General features: G+C 35.4%; 1 protein-coding gene across 14 annotated transcripts in view; it reads right to left on the bottom strand.

The window, feature by feature from the left end:
* The window catches only part of LOC123679837 (rap guanine nucleotide exchange factor 4), a 697,170-nt gene that overhangs the window by 379,352 nt on the left and 299,873 nt on the right, over window positions 1-17,945 (bottom strand). For 13 of the 14 annotated variants that reach the window (XR_006747440.1, XR_006747443.1, XR_006747444.1 and 10 more), the window contains 2 exons: window positions 5,651-5,815; window positions 2,774-2,944 (listed from right to left, as the gene is read on the bottom strand). Coding sequence is in view for 7 of the 14 variants with exons in the window: in XM_045617360.1 (XP_045473316.1) it covers window positions 2,774-2,944; window positions 5,651-5,815 (336 nt within the window). In the remaining 7 variants the exon portion in view is untranslated. Of the gene's footprint in view, window positions 1-2,773; window positions 2,945-5,650; window positions 5,816-14,480; window positions 14,632-17,945 lie in introns of those variants that run through there. The other variant, XM_045617367.1, reaches the window with a different exon arrangement.

Here is a 17,945-nt window from a genome sequence, read left to right on the forward strand (position 1 = left end):
CTAGGAAATGTGTTTTAAAGCCAAACCCTTATTGACACAGATATTGTGTAATTACTACTCAAACCTTCTGAGTGGCAAATTTCCACCTGCTAGAGCAGATCAAAATAGCTCACCAGAGATGAATTATTTTGAGATGAAGCAGTAAAAATCTTATAGCCTGACTGCAGAAGAGAAAGAAGTTCTACGGTTATACGGTTCTATCTCTCAGGTTGTTTCTTATGATTTTTCAAGTTTTGGTGGAAGAGTCTGCCATCCCCATCTTGTAGTTATGACCAAATATAAGGGTAGTAGCTTCTGTGTTCAATCTGGGGTCTTGTGAAATTTCTGGGGAGGTCTTATGCTCTAATGCAGAAAAGATTGTCAGAAGTCAATAAACTTTGTTATTTCAAAACATACATGTGGAACTAATATGTTGTTCTCTTGAGAGGAAATTGTTTCGCTCTATACACCTTTTCCAGTCCCAGAGAGAGACTTTTGCCTATCGCTATCACAACCACTGTCGCATATTTTTGCCACTTGCACACTTCATTCTAATATCTCCACGTTCCAAAAGAATTAATTCAAATTATGAAGTACTTTTAGAATGCCGATGACCCTCAAATGGTTCAATGGATCTGCTTTTTTCTTAATAATTATAAAATATGAGAATTCTCAAGAAGTGTTCGAATAAAGTGATAAATGAATGGAAAGTTCGTCATGAATATATAATTTTCTATTCCAAATAATTTCGGAGTTTTGCGACTTCCAACGATATTTTCATAGTTTTCACGATAGAGATGAAAACACTCTGGGATTACCATTCAGAATGAAATGGAAAAGCAAATGAATGGCAATGGAAATGGATCAGTCGAATGCTCGATTTGTTATTGATGTAATAAAAATACGGAAGAATATTTATGATGCGAATTCAGGCTACTTCTGATTGGAAGAAATTCGATCAATTTTTGATCCCATCAAATCCAAACCATCTAGTGGCGGATTACATTTCCCCGCCAGTGATATTCCGGAGTTTGCACCATATACCAACTCAGATATATAACTTGATTAATTTCCGGTTATAGAGTGGAGTATATTCTAGCTCCCCCAAAGAATTAATTATTAATCCTATTTGTGAGAGGGAACACCCTACTTTATTGGATACCATTAGTCTGTTGCCAGTTTTGTTGGCAATTCCAGTGGTTTCCATATCCATATCATGATATCTCACCAATAACGCAGTTGATTATTTTGACATTTTCCAGAGAGAGTGGAAATACCGTACCTTATTGGTTACCTATAGTTTGTTGACGGTTTGATTTATAATTCTAGTTGTTTTCATTTCAATATCACGATGATTATTCAGAAAATTATCAATTCAAAATGAGAAAACCTAAGCTATCAATTAGAAAAAGGGGTTTTATTAAGAGTAATGCAACTATTTCCACAAATTTTCATATACATGGAAATGTTGAGCTCAATGAGTTAGATCCCTAAAAACTGAATGACCGAACCGATGTTAAAATATTTCTTAGAATTCTCACAAAAAAGGGTCTAATTTGTCGATATTTTAGAATCCAAACTAAACTTTTCTATCAATTAGTCATAATTGAAAAAAAGGATACAACCAAAGTATTATACCATTAGAAAAAATTAAGGAATGTTTTCCTTATTTTATATGATCAATAGGTAAAACCAAAATGGATCGCCTTACCCTACGCTCACACCAAATCCGTCATCGGCTGAAATTTGCCCGGACGATGACGGCCGAACTCGGACGACCGAATCAAAAACATGTACGCCGGTTGAAGTTTGCTCGGCCGTCATCGTCCGCGCAAACCGCCGATGATTTGGTATGAGGGTAGGTTTAAAGGGTCAGTACACTCCAATTCTATAACAAATCCATTATTTGTAAGAAATAAACACTGCAACACGACCATAACAGCTCACTTTCACTATTTCTGAGTTATCGACTGATGCAGATAATCTTACCCTTATCAAATCATTCCACAACATTTATTTTGTTTGCGCAATATATTGTACAAAATCAAAATAGATATTTACTGTGCAATGTGGACAAATATTGCATCGTCTATGAATGATATTGTACAATGTCATGATGATTTTTGGTGAATAAAGTTTTGGTTTGTTTGAAAATGTTTACTCACTTCGATCAAAATATCACAATACAGTTCGGTCTCACTCAACATGTTCCAAAAGAATTCACAAACAGAAGGACAAAATATTGAACGTCTGCACAATATTTTGCACAACCTTCAATATCATCCACACACGTTCAATATTATTATACAAGTCCCAATATTGTACAATATTATTTTACGTCAATGGGACACCTCAATATTTTTGGGCAATACATGTGCGCAACATTATTGTGCCGCATTAGTTTGTCCATTGCTTGCGTCTTCTTGTTAAACCTGTTTGTGCGAGTACTGATTGGGGATCCTTCGCATCATATTCAGCAGTTCGAGTCTTATGTCTTTAGTCGGAGTTATTATTGATATTATTTTTATTGAAACACCCATCATCTGTTATTCTTATCGAAAACAGCCGTCGTAGAATGACTAAAAGCATTTTAAGTATAATTCGTGACAATTCGTTAGATATAGAATTTTTTCATTGATATGTATTTCATTCCATGTTTAGCATATTTTGATTTTATCGAGTATTCCAAGAATTTTATTGTCATAATATACTCGATCCAAATATGCAACTGATCTCCACATCCAAGCTATGACACAACAAACGTTGGACTCGAAGACTCTCTCATGATACTCACCATGTGAAATAACTCCTTCTTCCAGAAGACACTGCCACATACCTGCTGCTTGTGCTCTCGTATGTATTCCAGAAGACAAACTTAACAACCAATCAACCAATTCAGTCCCGGGCGCGCATCTTCGTATTAGTCTACCTGATACTTTCCGATCCTTCAGACAAGTATTTCGAGCTGGAATTGAAAAATGGATTAGATACCTTCCAAGAATGCGTGGCACGGTGTCACTGAATTAATAATAATCATTTGAACAGATCAAAAAGGATGAACTCCCAATTTTGAAAGGTGGGTATAACAAAACGTTATTATTTGTCTTACACCGAGCTAAATATCATAAAATTGACAACATAAGGTCCATTCCCTTCATAATAATAAATCTTTTTGATATATTTGGTGTATTTTTGTCTCACATCAAGCTATTTCCTGGGGTAGGGTGAATTTTTTTATGAAAAATTTGGAAAATATGACTTCAAATAAATCAGAACTTGGCAGAGATATATATTGTTGAGATAATTATAAACTTTTGAAGTTTTTTGACGTATTAGTAACGAAATTAGGGGATTAGGAATTAGAGATTCTGGTCCTTCCTGACCAAATACAAACAATCAGCCAAACTTCGCAGTGACTAGATGTTGAAGAACTAGAATTGAGAAAACCTTCACTGCAAGAGTGAGTACAAAAGAATATTTGGAAAGGGATTCCACAATCTCTTAAAGCTAAAACCATGACGAGAACTGTCGCTGGAGTATTCGTGACTGGTATCAGATGCTCTAAGTGCCCTTGAGACAGATATATTTGAAATATAAAAATATGTGGAAATTAAACTAATAAGAAACTATCAGAAATTTGATATAGCGAAATATTCTGAAAGTCAATCTGCAATCAAAGCATTGAGCTCACATATTATCGACTTTGAGATGGTATTGAAATGTCGAAGAAAACTCAAAAAAATAGGCAAGAATAACAATGCCTTTTTAGCCTGTATTGAAGTAAAAGAGGTCAATATACTTGTCAGAAAAGGAGCACAAACTTCTTTCATTGACCCGGAACCTTTCTATGGTATAGTGAATGTACTCACAAGAAAAAGTTTCAGGCGAAGGAAAAAACCGAAAGAGAAACACTCTGGCGAAATTGTCCAATCTTCCAGGTTTAAATCACCCCAAAAAGTTTTTTCGATACTTTGACGACTTTGCGGGATCTGAAAAGAGTTTGGATCTTAGTAAGAATATGCTGGATTCCTTACAGGGCATTCTCGCCACAGGAAGGAAGAATGAGTCTAACAGAAAACGACGGTTTTAGATTCTGTGAGAAGGAGGAAGAAACTCCGGATCACCTGGTGACAAAATACTTCGTCATCACTTGCCAATGCAAAATATGCATCGAACAAAAAACTTTTAGAATGATGAAGTAGCCCTTTCAAAGCTATCCCAGATACTGGAATCCATTAGAACTCTGGGCCTGAAAGGCGAGCTGTAGATCACATAATGCCGAGAATAGGTCTGATGGGGGCATAATAGACCATTAGGTCTCAGTGCAATGAAATCTCTGTAAATCTAATATAGTAACGAAAAATAGACATATAGCTATACAGGGATTTTAATCACTCTAAAACAAAACGAAGAGTAATTAAGAAACACTGGTAGAGAGGGCCGAATGTTTATGTGAGTGAGACAAATTCCTCAAGGAGGAATTGAATCACTGTAGCCTTCATGTCCAATAGGTTCAGTTATCGTTGCTTCAGAGCAAAATCTCCACAAGACTCTCTGTGTCTAAATATCTTGAGGCCGGAGGAAATAGGCTCTGCTTCATTCAGCATACACAGCTAACATCCCCAAGTCTGAGCTAACTTTTATATCCATATACGCAAATGATAATGCTATCATGGCCAGGTTCAAAAATTCCGTTATTGACGAGACTATATTAAAGACGACTCGAGCCGTCTGGGAGAATGATCGTGAACTGCTTGGAAGTCTTTTTGGATAGAAAACTAACATTCAACAAGCTCTTGAACTATGCCGTCCGGAAGAGTAAACAATAATTCACGTACTGGACTTGCGCGTCTTCCGAAACGAAGTTCAACAAGTTACAAATAATGATTTGTAACTTGTTGAACTCCGTTGCAGTGGTAGGTTCGCCTCGCGATGGTGAAGGCGGTCCTGAGAAAATTATTTTTAATGCATTTTGTCAGAATGACTGCAATATTCAAATTTTGAACTGGAAGTGGTCTTCAACGATAAGGTTCGACTAAATGACGGATCCGTGCTCAAATTCGATGCTGTCCATCATTATACACGATAACTCTTGCACGGACACTTGAACCTTAAAAACTTGAAATTCACATGGTAGGTTTTTGATCTCGAATGCCATAGATAAGTTCGGTAATCGACTATTCATACTAGGGGCTCTGTAAATATGGTCGTTTGAAATCATCTTCTCCTGTTAGATCATAACAAATTCAAACTCAGTACAAAACCTCGTGTTTATAGCGTAGAATATTCATAGAAAGATCAAGCAGAATATCGAAAAACTCCCGACTTCATGTTAATTCTTCCTTTTTTTTTTCTGATGTTCATATTCCAATTCTGAGTTCATATAATTATTTTCTTTTTGTTATTTTTTTGTTGCCTTTTTTTTGTTCGCGTTATTTTGTTGTCTAAGATATGAATATTCATATGACTTTTTTATAGACAAAAAGCAATATAACCGGTTTGTAATTAATATTAACATAGATTATCATAGTAGGTGCATTATTACACCTATAGCGTAACCTATCTTTTTTCGATGCAACAAATTTTCTTATACAATTTGAATCATATCCTAAAAAGACCTGCAATAATTTCCAATGTGTTGATAAAAAAATAAATACGTAAATCTACGTACTCAAGAGTAATATTCTTAGAGCCCACCCAATTCTTCCGATGGTCATGGTTGGAGATTCTGTAATGGGTTCGGCAGGATTGGGTTGATCAGGAGACACCGAGCCTCTGGTTGGTGATGAACTGGTTTGCATTGTCCCTCTGCTAATACTCATATTGGTGCCAAAGCCTGAAACACATCAGATATCATTATGAGAAACTTTCAATGTTCATATAATTTTCATTCGGAAGAATGAAATTATTGAAATGAATATAAAAATTTATATCCCTCTAATGGGGAATATCCAAGGGGAAATCTTATCATTCCAATCCTTGTAAGATGTTAAATATTAATCAAAATTCGAATTATATCTACTAGTAACATTTCATCTGGTTTTTTATGGTTTTGAAATTATATAGAACTGAATTTTAGTATCTGATCATTTGAATATTTTACTGATCTGTCCTTTTCTAAAAGACTAACTCTAACTCACAGCTCATCAGAGAAATATTACCTAATAAAAATTTTTTTTGTCTTGAAAAATAGTATATTGTTATTTCATATAAAGAAGGAGTGTAACTTTTCATAACATTATATTCCTGCAGATTTCATCTGGAATTGAGATTTGATTCTTATGACAATGTCAAGCCTCCTACAAATGTTGATGAAATAAAAATTCAAAAAGGAGATTGTATTCAATATGAACCCCTAAAACATATAATTAAAAGTGTAAGCAACATTGGATCTAAAGCTGTCATACACTCCTGTGAGTGTATGTGACTGCCCTGTGGCAGTCGACTATTTACCATTCATTTCATAGTTATATTCTGCTTTGTTCAGAACATGTGCTGATCAATATGATTGTGAAATTTTAAATAATACTTAATGGTAACTTGTGATGGGTATATTCCCCAAGATGTAAGCTTACTATGCTTGCGGTATGTATTGAAATATGTCGTAATCAGATCAATGATTATTGTATTCATTCTGCTTATTTGATCTGATTTAATTTGAATTCAATTTTTATACTTCATTTATGTTAATTTGAAATTATTTGAATATAATTTCTTTCCAATTCAAATCAAGTCTGATTTTGATTTAATTTCAATTCAATTTCATTTTCATACTATTTCAAACAAATTTAAAGCGAAATTCAAAAATCACAACTGATTTCAATTCGATTTCATTTCAATTATAATTCACTATTGATTCAATCTTGATATAATTCCGATTAAATTCCAATTGAGTTTCAATCTAATTTTAATTTAATTTTGATTTAATTTTAGTCTGATTTGCCCTCAATTTTAATTCATTTTCAAATCAATTCCAATTCATTTCAATTCAATTAAAATTCAATTTCTGCTCAATTTCAATTAAATTCCTCTTTCATTTCAATTTGATTTCGAATAAATTTCAATTAATTTGGAATTAATTGAACTTCAATTCAAATTAAATAATATTTCAATTCAATTTAATTGATTGTTATTTTTTATTTCAACCCAATTTGAAAAAAAGCATTTTGATTGCACGATATGTTGGTAATATGAGCTTTCAGAGGGTCCAAATTTGGACGAGGATATTCGTACCGAGCCTTGAAATGAGTTCTGAAGGATATGAATTGAAATGAAAATTGAATTGAATTTTTCAGATTCATAATCTTTGTAGCCAGCTCCAATATTCACTTAAGAATTTGAGAAGAAAAGGAAATTCATAGATATACTAAAGGCAAACAGAATGCGTGAGTAATCAACAAATGGATTTAAAGAACAGAAGAAGTGCTACAGACTCAATTCGCGCGTAAAAAGTCAAGACATAGAAGAAGAAAGGTTCAATTAGATTTAGCTATGGAAGTCACTATGAACAAATCAGAAAAAGCATCAGAAGAACACCCTTTGCTTTATCAGTGAAAAATAGAAGAAAAATTCTACATTGATATTGGGGTCCATAGCTGGCTCGATGCATTTTGTGACGTCATAAATGTTTATTGCCTATTCGAAGACCAATAGGAACCTCACCCATGAGATGATTAGGTTTCAACCAATGAAACGTAGAGAAGTTTTTTAACAGCTTAAAGAATGTATACACAAAACAACCTACTACTGCAAAATGTATTCAAAGTAGATGAGACAGGTTTGTCAGTTGTGCAAAGTGAGTAGGAGCAAGTAATTGGAAAGAAAGGAAAGAGGAAAATAGCAACTGTTACACCAACCGAGCGTGATTCGCTTGTTACGTTCATCGCGGCGCTGACCGTTGGCGTTTGCTAGGAAGGATAGAAACAGCCAATTAATGGTACTACTCTAGGATCCATTTATGCCCTAGTGGGTGGGTGTAATGATATATTTTTATAGACTGGATGAGACAAGTTACAGATTTCATGAAACCTACGAAGAAGTCACAAGTTCTGAAAATTTGAAATGAGCATAAAAATAATGCACAATATTGGGATATTATTATTATTATTATATTTATTTGTGATAAGAGTCAAGAATTATCTATCGGCGGCAAACGCATTTCTTGTGACCTGCCTCTGGACATTCTCCAAAGCAGTTTCTTCACCCACCATTCTCGCATCCCAGACAGGTCCAGCATATTCCAATATAGGATGAACATATGTCGTGTACAGGAAGCGACATGTACCGATTGAACATCTTCCAAACATTCCCTCCAGCATGTAACAAATTCTATTATCATTCAATAAGCTAGGGATCATCACATTCCCTTAACACTACATGCCATATACAAAATCCAGCCTTTGAACAAGACATTTACGAGTGTCTTCAAGGCGTACTATCAGGTTTTGGCTTCGCACTAATGAACAAGCCATTATGCAATTTGATCTGGTTGCATTTCTAGAAAATGTATATTCAAAATAGTCCGGGAGCCAGTAACAGATATACATGACCAAGTTCCTCTCAAATGGTAATTAGTAGAATGCATCAGGTAATAGTAATAAAAAGCCTCGTGAACGTCAAGTTTGTGGCACGAGCCTGAAAGGCGAGTGCCGCAAACACACGAGCGAGAAAAGGACTTTCTCCACATGTTGCACACTATACTTTTCCTATAACTGTACAAATTTCAGTAATTCAAGTAATGGACTTGATTAAAATCAAAATGGCCTTCGTTGACAGTATGTGCTAATTCATTGCGTTTCCATAGAAACGACTCAAAAGCCCAATTTCATTGGTCTAAAAAGCGAGGTGTGGGCAAAGTACCGTGGGGAATAATATTTACCACAGTATGAGCAATACATAGTTTTGCAATTGAGTAAGCTATGCAGAATACGGTACCTTTCATAGCAGTTGTAGTTTAGCGAGTCTTTCTCGAGCTAATATTTAGTTGCGCCCTCTCCCGGGGGTATTGTGTTTCGTCCCGAGATCGCTGGTGGACTCATCGGTTAGGCTATCCAGCGATCTCTGCCTAAGACACACCTTCCCACCCATCGGGTGAGAAGTGAATCGGTTGCTTCGCGTCGACCCCTTTAAATACGCCGGGGCCGAAGTTGTGTGGCGCATTACCACCATGGCGCCATCTCTGAGCAAACCGAGTCACTACACACCCCCTCACCAGTAACCAGACCCTCCTGAGGAGGAGGTACGCAGGTGGTCCCAGGGGGGAGAGAGCGCTTGCGTGCTGTGATGACGAAAAACGCGAGGCTCGGCGTGCCATCGGCTCTAGTGTCCGATGGACACCCCAGTAGCCGTAACGTTGAGCGGGGCAGTGAGTCGCCTCTGCGCTCCAACGCCGCAGCCTTCCGTCATCACGTCGGGGTCACCAATTTAGCGAGTCTTTCTCGAGCTAATATTTAGTTGCGCCCTCTCCCGGGGGTATTGTGTTTCGTCCCGAGATCGCTGGTGGACTCATCGGTTAGGCTATCCAGCGATCTCTGCCTAAGACACACCTTCCCACCCATCGGGTGAGAAGTGAATCGGTTGCTTCGCGTCGACCCCTTTAAATACGCCGGGGCCGAAGTTGTGTGGCGCATTACCACCATGGCGCCATCTCTGAGCAAACCGAGTCACTACAGTAGGAAAAAAATATTTTCAATGACAGTTCTGACAGCGACTCTGATAATGAATCAGAGAGTGCCACACTCGCGAGAAAAGGACTTTATCCACATGTTGCACAATAATATTTAATTACTTCCACTCTCTGATTCAGTATCAGAGTCGCTGCCAGAGCTGTCATTGAAAATACAATTTTTTTTCATGTTTGAGGCACCAGCTGACGTATAATCCACCATGCTATAGCCAGCTGATTGTATTTTTTCGTCTAGATAGTGGGTTAGCTACAATTTGACAAATTTTCAGTTGGGAGGAAATGACTGAATATATATTTTTTTTCTTCGAGTCGTTGCTGACGTTCACGAGGCTTTTATGACTATCATCTGATGCATCTCACCAAGTATCTCTCGAGAGGAAATAATCAACCAAATTTGCACCTGGCTCCCGGACTAAAACCACAGTCTGCTGAAATTGCTGTGCACGAACTACTGACAATGCTGATTTCATAATCGAAGGAATTGGGGCTTAGAAGAGCTCTAACATGTCACAATTAGATGTTACAGAGGAATCACACAATGGTAGCACTCCAAAATCTCAACCAGAATGTCCTAGGTGACAAGACTCCAATGAGTCACCGCTTGAGATTGAAGCTTCAGTTGAACAAAACATTCGTGAAAGCACCAACAGATTATCAAGTTTGTGCTCAAGATTTAGATTTCTGTCTGTCACCAGATATTGAACCTTTGTCTATCATGGGCAAAAAAAGTCTAATCGCTAAAAAAGCATCTGGTCCTATAAAATTGATTTGGGACAATCACTGCCTACACAGAAGATAAAACCGAACTCAATTCCGAAGTGAAGATGCCTGACCCACAGGGGCAGCCTTCAGATCTTATCTCCGAAACAAGCAATTAAGCGTCCTGGGTAATTGACTTAAGCGATGAAAATTGATGGTTTGAGTAGCGATGGGCACCTCGAGCTGTTCAACTCGATTAACTCGATTTGCAATCTCAACGAGTCAGCTCGTTTTATCTTTGCGTTTATTCGAGTTAACTCGGAAGAAACCATACGATTCGGTAAATCGAGAATCACTGTTCGTTCCCGTTGCAACTCGACCTATGGCTGGCTCGAGTTGGGTTCGATCTTACGAGTTACGACTATACGGCGTGAACCGAATCAAGCCATCGTGTTGTTGGGACGCCGAGTTAAACCTTCACCGAACTGAACTCGGTTCAACCGATTTTCAACGTTCCAACTCGGTCGACGGACTCGAAGTCGACGCGATGAGCCTTCACTCGGTGCAGTGAACGCATCGAGTTATTCGAGTTGGGCCCGGATGCGGCCGACTCGAGTCAACTCGACTTTCAAACCGAGTTGGCCATCGATTCAACTCGAATAGATCGAGTTAAGAAGTATACGACTTGTCCCATCACTAGGTTTGAGTACTACCTTCCTCAATTTTAAAGAAGTACGGACCAATCATTCCACCAGATCAAATTACACACCATACAAATCATACAATGCCTTTTTTTTTGGATATAATGTTTTTTCAACAGTTACATGACGATTTTCACTGCCCCATATGCGACAATTCTGCTTGCTTGGTTTTTGTGTCAACTAAACCTTAATAGGATGGCGAGGCAAATATAAATCCAAAATACACCAAAGCGGGTCGTAAGAAAGGCCGAAATGTTGTGCGCGCCGAGAAATGGATACTTATCGATCTTCTTCAACTCTTTCTCTACGAATTTTTTTACTGTCTTACCAATGATACGCTCAGATGTATCTGAGTCTGCCTGTAACGCACGAAATTTACTACTGACACATTATTTTCGTATTAAGTTTTCACAATTTTCACACGTTAAGCAGTAAAGATAAATGATTCTTACTGTTCAATGGCTAACTATCATAATGCTTCGGATGACAGTCTGTTTGACATATGTCATTGAAATTGAAACGGCAGTGAAACCCGGCCACGACATGGGTAACCCAGTACATTCTATAAATCATACATCTTATCATACTGGGTATCCCGGGAGTAACTGTATCAGGTGTCCCAAATTCGTCGTCTAGTGAGGGGATCTCAGAACCCCTTTGAGACAGAAAGAAAGAATAGCACATTTTCACGTTCGATTTTTGAGATAATTAGTTTGGTGAAAACCGCAATCTCATAAATTCAGCTGTTTTCAAACGATAAGAAAGAATTGGAAAATGGAGTGAAATAAAAAGTTCTCATAACTTCTTTTCTATTGGTGCTATCAATATGAAACAAAAATATTATATCAAAATGACCAATAGGTCATTTCGATAATGCCAAAAGTTTATAACAATATAGAACACAACCAATAAGTAATGACTATCTCAAATTTCAGCTGTTAGCATGTTTTCAGCATAGAAAATGACGACAAAATATGTTTTGAGAAATTCATGTTTTGTCATTGGGCATATTTTATTTCTGATACTCTTTGTTGTTTCACTTATGATTTATTTCATATATTAGCCAAATTTTATTATCTACTAAACGTTCACTGTGTTTTCAATAAGATTATTACTCTTTTTAGTTAGTAACGACTTTCACGAGATACCTCTCTCCTGAATAAATAAAATTTTTTGAATTTTGTCCAATTTCAAAAATTCCCAAAAAAAGAATTTTAGATGTGACAACTTTTAGTGATACCGCGTATTGAAGCTGAAATTATGATCTTTTTGGAAATCTTAACAATGATTTCAAAGTGATTTTTTTTTAACCAGGACACTTTAAATGAGGAATAATGAGTGCGGTCGTGGAATATTGAAATAATTAATATCTCTCTGCATCGACCTTGATAATGTCAATAACATCCCAAGTTTCAATTACCGCCGATAAGTTTGGTTCTGATGAGTTCATTAATTTCTTGAATATGCAAACTCACCTTGTAGCTTTCGGAGGAAAGGCAAAAATTATTTTTTTTTAGTCAATCCGTACTCACCTAGTCCTACTCTACCTCTAATAAAACTATGTACAGTTACTCCCGGGACACCCTGTATAAATGTACAGTGCATCCCATTTTGGGTGAGACTGCCAGGTTTCTCGCTTGTTATTTAAGATAGAGCCTTGCAGTTTTCACGTTCCTTTCCTACTTTTTCGTGAAACTCAAGTTGGTCTAATCAGATTTTGCATAACTGTTTCCGTTCAAGAGATACAGGGTGATTTTGGAAATTGATACTTTTCGGACACCTCCCTTATCTCCGAAGTTATTAGAAATAATGCTGGGGTAAAAACTACGTCTGAATCAGAATTCTGCGTAGAATCCAGTGGCGTACTCAATATTTTTTTTCGGGGTATGGTTTTGAAGATTCAACACAAACCTATATTTTTTTCAATGGAACACCCTATATATCATTACTTCGTTGAATTCGTTATTTTTTTCCCTTCAAAATGATGTATGATACTATATAGGTAGAATGGTCAGAAATGTTAAAAAAACACTAAAACATCAAATAATGATGATTTTTTGTTAATGAGCAATGGATTTTCCACATAAAAAAAAGGTTCAATTGAATAATTTTAATTTGTGATTTTTATAAATAGAAGAGTAAGCAAACAAAGATAATACACTCATCACTAACATGAAAAACAAAACGTAGGTACCTACCTAATAGCAACAAATGAATAATACAAAAATTCATAAACATTGCATGATATCTTACAGCTTAAACTGTTCGAATTACTGTCCATTTTCCTCTAATACATAATTGACAAAACTTTTCAATACGCCTGAGTCCATTTAACGCCTGAGTGCATTTAATATTATAAAAGAGCGGTTTTGTAAATCCTGGAAAACTGCCTCTCTTGATGCACGAAGTTCTTCGAGACTGTTATGTCTTTTACTGTAGTATATTATATGTATTAGGGAAAATGGACAGCAATTTGAACAGTTTAATCTGTAAGATATTATGCAATGTTTATGATTTTTTTTATTATTCATTTGTTGCTATTAGGTAGGTACCTACGTTTTGTTTTTCATATTAGTGATGAGTGTATTATATTTGTTTGCTTACTCTTCTATAAATAAAAATCACAAATGAAAATTATTCAATTAATTCCTTTTTTCATATGAAAAATCCATTGCTCATTAACAAAAAATCATCATTATTTGATGTTTTAGTGTTTTTTTAACATTTCTGACCATCCTACCTATATAGTATCATATATCATTTTGAAGGGAAAAAAATAACGAATTCAACGAGGTAATGATATATAGGGTGTTCCATTGAAAAAAATATAGGTTTGTGTTGAATCTTCAAAACCATACCCCGAAAAAAAAAATTGAGTACGCCACTGGATTCTACGCAAAATTCTGATTCAGACGTAGTTTTCACCTCAGCATTATTTCTAATAACTTCGGAGATAAAGGAGGTGTCCGAAAAGTATCAATTTCCAAAATCATCCTGTATCTCTTGAACTGAAACAGTTATGCATAATCTGATTAGACCAACTTGAGTTTCACGAAAAAGTAGGACAGGAACGTGAAAACAGCAAGGCTCTATCTTAAATAACAAGCGAGAAACCTGGCAGTCTCACCCAAAATGGGATGCACTGTACATATAAGAGCAATAATGAACATCATTAATGTGCTATTTATACAGGGTGTCCCGGGAGTAACTGTACATAGTTTTATTAGAGGTAGAGTAGGACTAGGTGAGTACGGATTGACTAAAAAAAAATAATTTTTGCCTTTCCTCCGAAAGCTACAAGGTGAGTTTGCATATTCAAGAAATTAATGAAATCATCATCAGAACCAAACTTATCGGCGGTAATTGAAACTTGGGATGTTATTGACAACGATGTTATGTACAACGGGAAAGCTCACCTGTCTCTATGATATACAGTATAAATTATCCGGTCAATGACGGTCATAATTTCCGAATCAATTCGATATCGAAATTACAGTGGCTCTCCAGCTTGGATGACCGCACACTAATGAATTTGTTGAGACCCCCCAGAGCCGAAACTTCCTACCCGATAACCATTAGTCAGTTATTATGAGAAATTAACCACCTGCTATTCGAGAACACGAACTGTTCCGACACGGGGAAAACCACGTTCGGCTTTCGTCACGTTTCTGGACAATCGGCGGGGGTGGTCATCGTGGTGTGTAACAAAAAGATATATGTGTTATAAGGGATCGTTACTCACTGCTGTTAGTCATATGGGACCAGAAAAGGAATGACCTCACGGAATTGTTTACGTTGCCTCGACGTGGAAATAAATATTTATTGTGGAAAATTATAAACGACGAAGTGAAAAAGTTGATAGGCCAGGATTGAATCATTTATTCCATCAACATGTTGGACTGTTGAATTGAGTTTAATTGAGTGTTCAATTTCCTAGGAGAAATGAATTTCTAGAGTTATGTTTGTCGAAAAATTCGAAGCGTTTCAAATCTAAATTTGTTTTTTTCATCGAAATGAAATTGCAGTTATTTCATTTCCACATTTTTATTGTTCGAATAATAATGGCTCGCTACACAATGGCTTCTTCAGATTTCACATTTTGAATTACTGAATTTTCAAATTGAAATTATACCTTATATGGGGTAGGTAAGGAATTTTGTTTTAATGAGAGATTTCAATCAGTAATAAAACATTGTACAGTAAATATCATTTGAATCAAGTAATTAAATATCAAAGCAAAAAATATAATATATAATATAATAGAAGACATGATTGAACATTGAAGTTTTTATATTGAAGTTTAAGGTTTGAAGGTTAGCTCCATATAAGATTCTCGAATGCAATGACATTCGACCAAATTGAGAATATTAGTTTCGTGGCGGCGCCGCAATGCCATACTTGTCATTTCGATTTTTTTCCTTTGATTTTGATTGGATACATTAATTAAAACCCTATCCTGGCCAATCAAAAGCGATGTATAAACGAATATGATCGTGCAAAGTCGTGAAACAAAACACAGAACGTTTTAATAATAATAAAGGTTTTTATTCTGCAACAAAATACATATTCTCTCACAGAATGGGCAAGAATGAATTCAAATATTTGAAATAGAGAGAGAGTTTATTGGTATTACAATTTCAAGAATTGCTTACACAGGTCATAACTATAATGAAAGATGTACATAAGGGCACATAACTCATAAATAATAAATAACAAGAATCTTAATTTGTTGATAGCGCTGCCTACAGTTGACTTAATGCAGCTGAACTTATATTCTCAAAAATGAAAAACAAAATCAAATCAGTCCATACACCAGGTTTTTAGACATCTTACCTCCATAGACGCATAGACATCGAATAATAGATACCATAGAAGAGGATTTGGCTGGTTAAAAATTCGAAGATTGGTTAGATGATAGAAGCTTATACAGGGTGAGTCTTTGACTTGTACATATATTTCAACCGAAGATTCCTGAGGTCAATAGAAACCCTTTTTTCATTTACCATTTTTTCCGATTCGGCCCGGTTAAAAAGATACAGGCTGTTGAAAATCGATAAAAAAATGTCATTTTCCGTTATATCTCGGAAATGGTTGTATAGAAAAAAATGAATTTCGGGATATAGTTTTTCATGTATGTGATGAATCTTCTCCGTACACAAAATTTTATCCACATCTCCCCGTTTCTTCATTATGAACACTTCATCCTATAAAAATACCAGAAATTCAAAGAACCGAACTCTTAAAAGTAACTAGGACGTTCATTGAAGGATATTTAGCTAATTTGAAAAATAAAAGTATTCTTCATATTTTCTCGTATATTGAGCCGTTTTCGAGTAATATGTGTTTAAAAAAAAAAAAAAATCTGTGAAATTCAAAAAATTGGGTACTTTGGCTAATTGCAACTCTGATAGAAAAGACTCACAGAAATGAATATTTGCTACGTTGTCAGGTCAAAAATCATGGATTGAAACACTGAATTTGCATTGACAAGTGAGGAAACCAGCCGACTTAGTTTGAAAATAAAGTGATTTGAATAAGCTCACCCATTGAGAAAATTCAATAACATGATCAGGCAATCTTTGAACAATCCTTACGAAAGTTCTCTCATTTGGCTGTCTCCTATTTGGAAACAGCCTTCCATAAGCTTCTTTAGCTCTTCTCGCTATTTTTCCATTTGTGAAATAGCATTCCAACATATCTACCATCTCCTGGTTAGAATACATTCTGCTAATTTCCACTTAACACACTTCACAAACAAACACTTTACACTAAACAGACACCTTACACTAAACAAACTAAACACACTTAACAAGTTAAACGCACTTAGGTATCACTTAACAAACTAAATACACTTAATACTTATCATTTACATTAAACAGAGCAACAGAAATCATGATACCATAAATTCGAATTTCAATTGTTTTCGGATCATTCTATGCGCATGACCGATCAACATAGAAGAATCTCGAATAATTTTTTAAACAAACCATCAAATTTATGAATTAATAAATTTATTTTATTATGAATTTCAGTAAATGTAATAATTAGTATCATCCGAAATGTTAAATCGAATTTTGTATAATAAAATAAGTCATAATATGCTAGATTACCGTATGTTATGAACGATTTGAACTATTGCGCATGGCCTCAGAGATTATGACTCTATGCGCATGGCCAAACTGAAAATTTGAGTAATCTCGAAGAAGTGTGGTTATGTTTGGCAAACAAGTGGAATAATTCGATATTTGATTCGAAAATATTTTATGTTTCAATAAGAAACAACATAGTTCGGCGTAAGTAAGTTACTAAATTATATAATATAAATAATATATTGAATAATTATTGTATTTTTTCAGATCTCCTAATAATTCATCGAATCATTCAGAAAAACACCATAATGAATTTAATTGGACGACGATTTTCCTTCGTGATTTATTTCGTGAAGATGATTGCCCACTAGATACAGAGAAGTTTCAGATGACCTGTATTTAAAGAGAATCTTGAACCCCTTCAAATTAAATCCAACCGGAAACAGTTTGCTGTGAGGTGCTCATGATTTCATAAGGATAATTTTTCCATATAATGAATGGAAAAGTAAATTGATTAATTGAAATAACCAAAAATCTACAATACAATGATTCTGTTGATAAATTCAACTACTTGAATAAGTGAAGCACTAGTTCTGTAATGAATACTTATTCAAACTTCATACTCATTGTTGTACTGAAAAATAATTTAAAAGTCACTGATTTCACCATTAACCCAGATCCTATCCTATTATCTAGTACATGTACTGATCCAATCCATATGTTTCAGAATCAATAGCTATTGATATTTTAAGGCATACACATAGTTTGTAGTTACTGTCCTTGGTTTATAGA

The sequence above is a fragment of the Harmonia axyridis genome, chromosome 5 (assembly GCF_914767665.1).
Source record: "Harmonia axyridis chromosome 5, icHarAxyr1.1, whole genome shotgun sequence".
NCBI classification, from domain to species: domain Eukaryota; kingdom Metazoa; phylum Arthropoda; class Insecta; order Coleoptera; family Coccinellidae; genus Harmonia; species Harmonia axyridis.